The 7,670-nt window shown below is 36.6% G+C and overlaps 1 protein-coding gene across 2 annotated transcripts in view; it reads left to right on the top strand.

Annotated features, from left to right (window-relative positions):
- The window catches only part of NOX4 (NADPH oxidase 4), a 167,558-nt gene that overhangs the window by 129,480 nt on the left and 30,408 nt on the right, over positions 1-7,670 (top strand). For both annotated transcript variants that reach the window (XM_006759759.1, XM_015561349.1), the window contains 3 exons: positions 1,335-1,454; positions 3,300-3,408; positions 6,866-6,934. In XM_006759759.1, coding sequence (XP_006759822.1) covers positions 1,335-1,454; positions 3,300-3,408; positions 6,866-6,934 — 298 coding nt within the window. The remainder of the gene's footprint in view (positions 1-1,334; positions 1,455-3,299; positions 3,409-6,865; positions 6,935-7,670) is intronic.

Genomic DNA, 7,670 nt, shown 5'->3' on the forward strand with positions numbered 1-7,670 from the left:
GTAATTTTGCACTGTTATGAATCATCATGTAAATATCTGATATGCAGGATGTATTTTCATTGTTACAAATTGAACATAATTAAAGCATAGTGATTAATCACAAAAACAGTATGTAATTATATATGTTTTCCGATGCTCTTAGGCGACCCCTGTGAAAGGGTCGCGACCCACAGGTTGAGAACTGCTGGGTTAAGGGCATGTACCTCCGTTGCAGGCTCGATCCCATCAATTATTCTCTCTGTCTCTACCCCTCCCTTCCACTCTCAAGGGGCAAAATGCCCTTGGGTGAAAATTAACAAAAAAAAGGAAGAAAGGGAGCGAGAGAGAGAGAGAGAGAGAGAGAGAGAGAGAGAGAGAGAGAGAGAGAAGCAACTTTCAATTGTGAGCTTCTTCCAGTTTTTCTAATTTCGCTTACATTCACACCACCTTAACCAGAAGGTAGTCACACAACCAAACTAAATAAGGGAGCCTGGCAAATGTAGTGTTTTTGTCTGGGTACTTTGCTTTCCTGGATGAAATGAATTTTTTGTTACTAGGAAAGAATGGGAGAATGAATATTGAGTTAACAATTAACAAGTATTTTTGCAGTTAAGAAGGATTTACTGTCTCACACACAGTTAAATATTTAATCATAAGTAGAGTAATTAAGTATTCCTTTGAGCCGTAACCGGTTTGGCTCGGTGGATAGAGCGTCAGCCTGCGGACTGAAGGGTCCCATGTTCGATCCCGGTCAAGGGCATGTACCTTGGTTGCGGGCACATCCCCAGTAGGGGGTATGCAGGAGGCAGCTGATTGATGTTTCTCTCTCATCGATGTTTCTAGCTCTCTGTCCCTCTCCTTCCTCTCTGTAAAAAATCAATAAATAATAATTAAAAATAATCCTTTGAGACTGTTCTTCATCTGTTTCTATACTATTACAACCTAACTGGGGCAACAGGAGGAACTAGATTAGTTTCTTTTCTTTCTTCCTAGTACTTTCCTGTTCACACAGTAAATGTTTTCAGTAACTACTTCTGCTACTGACTTTGCCATTAAAGAGAACATTATTTATTGAATATAGACACCATAAAGCAGTTGGTATTTTAATTTAGTCAAATATAGTAATACAATAGTATCAGAGCGTTAACTTGTTAGCTATCTATCATGGTCCAATGTATATTTTTTTATATGATTAATTAATATTTCCCTCAAAAGAGGCATGCTTAGAAACAGATGTACTGTTAATATCGACAGTTCATAAACAACATTTCTTGTTTTTAGGCTTGTCACTATGAGAAACAATAAAGTGACTTAACTTATTTTCATCTTTTCCACCTTTCTCTTCCTCTCCATAGGCTATATATTGATGGTCCATTTGGAAGTCCATTTGAGGAATCATTGAACTATGAGGTTAGCCTCTGCGTGGCCGGAGGCATTGGAGTAACTCCATTTGCGTCAATACTCAACACCTTGCTGTATGTCATTTTGATCTATTTTATTCATCCATATAAAGAACTGTCAATATTTTAGACATCTCTCTTTTATATGATGTGTCTCCTTATAGATTCCTTGTACTTGCTATTGAAGGAACTTCATTGGCTGATTGATGAAGGGAATAATTCAGTGATTCTCAATATATGGTCTTTGGCTTTCAGCATGATGTTTTGTGAAATATGTCAGTACTGCAGCTCTGCACTCTTCTGTCTTTATCCTTATTAGAGTTACTCCACCAGCCTTAATTTCTCTACTGTCTCATCAGTGTTAAGTGCACTATGTATCTGTCTGTCAACAAATATTTTTGAGCACCTATGTGCCAATTTATCTTATAGGTAAGTACAGGTAATACATCAATGAATGAAACTGAGCCCCTTCCCTTAAAAAGCTTAGTTCAAAAGGGGAAAATAAAAATAAACGAGTGAGAAATTCACAAATAACATTACTTAAGAAAATATTAGAACTATGATAAGAAGAGGTATTTGTGGGATATAGAAATAAGGGCTAAAGCTATCATGAATATGATTAGGGAGAGGTTTTCTGAGATGACAGAATGAGCCCATCATTCCTTGATCTATTACTTGGCAAATTTAAAACAAACAGAAGAACCCTAGCCAGTTTGGCTCAATGGATAGAGCATCAACTCAAGGACTGAAGGGTCCTGGGTTTGATTCCAGTCAAGGATGTGTACCTCGGTTGCAGGCTTGATCCCCGGCCCCAGTCGGGGCATGTGTGGGAAGCAACCAATTGATGTGTCTCTCTGAAGTCCATGTTTCTCTCTCTCTGTCTTTCGCCCTCCCTTCCACTATCTCTAAAAAATCAATGGGAAAATATCCTTGGATGAGGATTAACAAAAATAAATAAATAAATAAAACAGAAGACTAGAAATTTCAGAGGTAAGACTGCTTAACCAGGAAAGACTTTTGCAGTTATTTCTGTCCTAGGATTATAAGAAAAAATTAATTTATTAATTCTCATGAAAGCACAAACAAAATGACAGTAGGAAATTATTCTCAATTCTACTACATACATTCACTTACAAGACATAATTTGCATTAAAAATCTGTTTTATGGAGTACCAAAAAAGAACCAGTAAGTTGAAATGATGTGTTTAATGATATTTTACTTCAGTTTTAAATTCTTGATATAAATTTGGGCCTTTTTGGAGGCTCTTAGAAAAATAACCATATTGGCATGCCAGAAATCATTTGTTTCTGAAAACATATTGCAAGTTACTTGGACACCTAAAGTTAAGAAAAGAAACGAATATTTTCTTAACCTCAAGCCTACTTCCTAATTATAAGTAGGAATCCAGAGTTGGAGTCATGAGTTACTGGAATGCATTACATAGTAGGCGGTTATGAAATCTCCCTCTTTAATGATATTAAGAAGGGGATAAACAACCCATTTCTGGAATGGTTTTGGTTCCCTTTGCCTGGAAGCCAGGGCAAGAATGATGAGGACTAGACTGGAGCCCCTGCTGTGTGATAGAATTCAAAGAAAAAAGGGAACTTTTTTTCCCTGAGATGTAGGGCTAAAAGTATTCTGATCCAGGAGTTTAGTTTATTACCTTCAACTGGAAATGGGTGATGTGCATATAATATTCACAAGTATGGACACTGAATTTATGGAGCATATCCTGTCTTTGACTCAGAATATTCATTTTACATTCCTTTGGGAGTTACAGTAAGTGCTATGTCTGATGCTTGAATGTAAATGGCTGTTTTTCTGTTGGTTACTTACTAGTGAAAATAAAAATTTCAAAGATGCAGGGATTCTTAACTTTTTGCCATCCTAATCATTATCGTGTTGTTTTTATCTTAAAGGGATGACTGGAAACCTTACAAGCTTAGGAGACTGTATTTTATTTGGGTGTGCAGAGATATCCAGTCCTTCCGTTGGTTTGCGGACTTACTCTGTGTGTTGCATAATAAGGTAAAATTAGGTTTGTTTCCAATTTTGCAGTGTTTAAATTTAAAAAACATAGTTACTATGTTTCAAATTGCTAAAGCACTAAATGATTGCTACAGACAAAAATAAAAGCAAATATGCAAATAAGTAGTAAGAAGGAAAAATCCTTTAAATTAAAAAACAACACAGAGATAACATTTGTTACTTGGTACACATCTTTTTAGATACTGATATCTATGATTATGTGTATGGATCTATGACATGTTTTACCCTAGAAATGATGACTGATGCATTCTAACATGGAATATTTTAACACAGAAATGCATGCACTATTAATGTGGGCATATATATGTGTATGATGTTTGCAAATGCACGCATATGGGAAGGCAAATAGAGGGAAACATCAGCAGGCCATTGCTAGTACATTTCCCATCTTTTGTTCTAATGGCTCTGAACTTTTATCTTCACCTTTGCTCTTCTAAATGGACCATCACCAGACTTTTGGCACATGCAGAATTTCCAAAATCCCAAATTCTAAGTGTTAGTTCTTATAAGTATGAAAGCAGACATTCTTCATCTCTCCTACATGTGACCTATTATTTATCTATTAATATATCTATATTTTTTCAAGCTGTACAAGTAGTACACATTTTTTTGCATATTTGGTGCAGTTTTTCCAAATAATTCAGATAAAGCAAAATCTTCCCTAACTACTTTCCCCACCCAATCTATGTAACAAGAGGGAAGTCCCACGTGTTCTATAAATTCTAGCCTAATTTGTATTGCTCTGGAAGTTGCTTTCTTAAACTTATGACTATTCTCTTGAACATTTTTAATAAGAGTACATATAGAGTTACCTCATTCTTTTTACTGCTTTATAGTATTTCATAGTATGAATGTGTCTAATTTATTTAACCATTCCCTCAGGATGGGCATTTATAATTTTATTATAAAGAGCATAGCGATGAATATCATACATGCCATTTTGTGCAGATATTCACCCATTCAATCAGTCATTCTGTCACTCATCAAATATTTAGTAACTGCCTACTATGAAGTAGAAAGTATTCTGGGACATGGAGCTACATCAGAGATCAAAATAAAAACAAGTGTCTGATCTCATGTGATTTACATTCTAAGTGGGGATGAAAGACAATAAACCAATAAAGAAATGGGATGTCTGATTCTGATTAAGGCAAAGAAGAAAAAGAAAGTGGGGTAAAGCAACAAAGAGTAAATGATAGAGAGCATATTAATATATATTGAATATTTGGAAATGCCCACCAACACTGGTATTTTAGCAGACACCTGAATAAAGTGAATGAACAGGCAGTTCTTTTGGGCAAAAAAATATAGGGCAGAGGGACCCAAATTCACAGGCAAGCACTCTGATGCAATAGTATTAGACTGGAGCAAGATGAAAGTGAACTTTGTGGGCAGAGCCGAGTAAGCGAGAGGAAAATTAGTAGGAACAGCAATCAGAGAGATCGTATGTGTTTTCTGGGAAAAGGACAGATTACATAAGGCCTTTGGATTTTATGTAAAAGAGAGATGCATTCTGGAAATATACCCATAATAATTGAAAGCAGTGACTTGAACAGCTATTTGTGTACCAATGGTCATAGCAGCATTTTTCACAATAGCCAAAAGATGGAAACAACCCAAATGTCTATTGATGGATGAATGGATAAAGAACACTCTGCATATACATAAAATGGAATATTATTCAGCCTGAAAAAGAATAGAATTCTGAGCCATTTTACAATATGTATGAACCTTGAAAGCATTATACTAATTTAATTAATCTAGACAAAAAAGGACAAATATTATCTGATTCTACTTATATGAGATACCTAGAGTAGTCAATTTCCTAGAATGCTGGTCACCAGGGCATGAGAGGGAGGGCAAATGGGGATTTACTGGTTAATGGATAGAGTTTTAGTTTGAGAAGAAAAGTTCTGGAGATGGATAGTAATGATGGTTGCTCATCAATATGAATGTATTTAATGCCACTGAACTGTACACTTAAAAATAGTTACAATGATAAGTTTATAATATGTTTTACCACAACTTAAAAAAAGGACACATTTCTGGGACACACTAGAGACCTGCTGAATGAGAGATGAGTTGCCATCGCAAGGTTATAAATGAGACTAATCTGACTGCTGATCATCTTGGGAATGTGTGTGAAAGTAGCCACGGGGTGTGGCCAGCCTGAAAATGGCCCTCAGCCCCTCACCCAGGCTGGCCAAACCTCCATGGGGTGAGGGTCCCCACTGGGGTGGACATTCTCCGAGGGGTCCCACACTGCAAGAGGGCATAGGCCGGGCTGAGGGACCCCCCCCCCCCCCGAGTGCACAATGTTTTGTGCACCAGGCCTCTAGTTTAAGATAAGAATCAGCACAAAACATGTATTTTGTGAGATGCTACCCATCACTGGACTTGGAAAATCCTCAGCTTCTTCTCAGTTAAAATCCATGAATCCTGATTCAGTTCAGAAAGGGCCTTAAAATGAATTTAGCATTTGGATATAACTTGAGGCAGCTATTGGATGGGATATTACTAGAGATTATATTTTAAAAAGTATTATGGTGATCTAGTTTCATTTTTTTTGCATGTATCTGTTCAACTTTCCCAACACCATTTATTGAGAGACTGTGTTGACTCCATTGTATGTTTTTGCCTCCTTTGTCAAATATTAGGAGTTAGCCAATCAATGATTCTCTATCATCATAAATGTTTCTATCGCTCTCTCCGTCTCCTTTCCTCTCTGAAATCAATAAAAATATATTTATAAATAAGTAAATAAATAATTAAATGCAAAGGAAAACAAAGTATTATGGGTGTTGATAAGCATCTCATCACTTTTAAGGTAAAATATGTTTTTATTAGGATTTTATAATTCAGAGTTGCCATCTGGGAAATAATGTCCTTCAACCGTATAATTGTCCTGATGGCAAAGCTGAAGCCTAGAAAAGTTAAGTAACTTTCTAGAAAGCTCTGGGCCGGGTAGTCATGGCAATAGAAGTCTCTCAGTTACTTCTTGCATGCCCTTAAGATTGTAAAGGGTGCCAGAGGGGTGATGAAGCCCTACTTAATCTCTCCCTATCAGCAAAATGACTTCTTTTGCATTCCTAGAACATCTACTTTGAGTCCCAGTATATAAGTTTGTTTTAAATCATTACTTTCACACTTCACAAGGGTGGGCAAAAGTGGGTCTACAGTTGTGAGTATGTAAAACACAAGTTATGAAGCTATTGTAATAATGAAAACCTTCATGTCTTTTCCCATAGGAACAACTGTAAACCTACTTTTGCCCACCCCAGTATATGTATGCAGTTTTATTATATGTATTTGCTTGCTTGACTGCGATTAGACAAGATACATTTTAACAAATTCTAGAATCCCATGTGTTAGAATAGGAGGAAGTCTGAGTCTACAGAAATAATTTTAGTGTCTACTTACTTTTATGTCCTCTCAGCTTTGGCAAGAGAACAGACCTGACTATGTCAACATCCAGCTGTACCTCAGTCAAACAGATGGGATGCAGGTATGTGGCTGGGGATGTTACTAAATGAAACGAGTCTCTCGGTAATAGGAGGTTTACTGCAGGGCTGTGCAGGGAGAACATTTCTGCAGGTGGTTTGAAGAAGTTTCCCACAGGAAGGCCTTTTGGAATGTGTCCAGAAAACTCATGGCTTGTCCTTAAACTTAAACATATAGGGTGTCCCCCAAAATGTATGTACATACTTTGAATAATTATAAAGGCAGCATTTATTAAAATACATTACATTTGCAAAAGTGAGCTACCAGCTGTTAAAATGTGTATACTTTTTTTGGGGGGGGGTACCCTATGTTTTGCTGTTTTTATTTTGTTTGTTTTTTGGGAGATTTTTTTTGTCCACCTCACAGGGAGATAGAGCAGACCTTACGAGTATTTCATCTCTTTCCTCTTCACTATTGCCTCAGGTCCTTTACCTATAGAGGCCAGACCATAACTGAACAGTCTTGTGACTGTATGTATGAAGAGGAGGTTTTATGGGGGGGGCGGGGGGAATAAGGTCATACACAAAAAAGTTTTATTTCCCTTCAAGGGAAACTAAGAAGAATAGCAGTAGCTATCACATTATTTATTCACTATGTGTGAGACACTGTTAAGCAATCATGTACACAATCATGGAATTCCAGCAGATTCAAGAGGTAGGAAATATTGCTATCCCATATTATAGATGAATAAATTGATGTTTACATATACCATGAAGGGCTGCACAATTGTGTAAATATCT

Source organism: Myotis davidii, unplaced genomic scaffold (genome assembly GCF_000327345.1).
Source record: "Myotis davidii unplaced genomic scaffold, ASM32734v1 scaffold657, whole genome shotgun sequence".
Lineage (NCBI taxonomy): Eukaryota > Metazoa > Chordata > Mammalia > Chiroptera > Vespertilionidae > Myotis > Myotis davidii.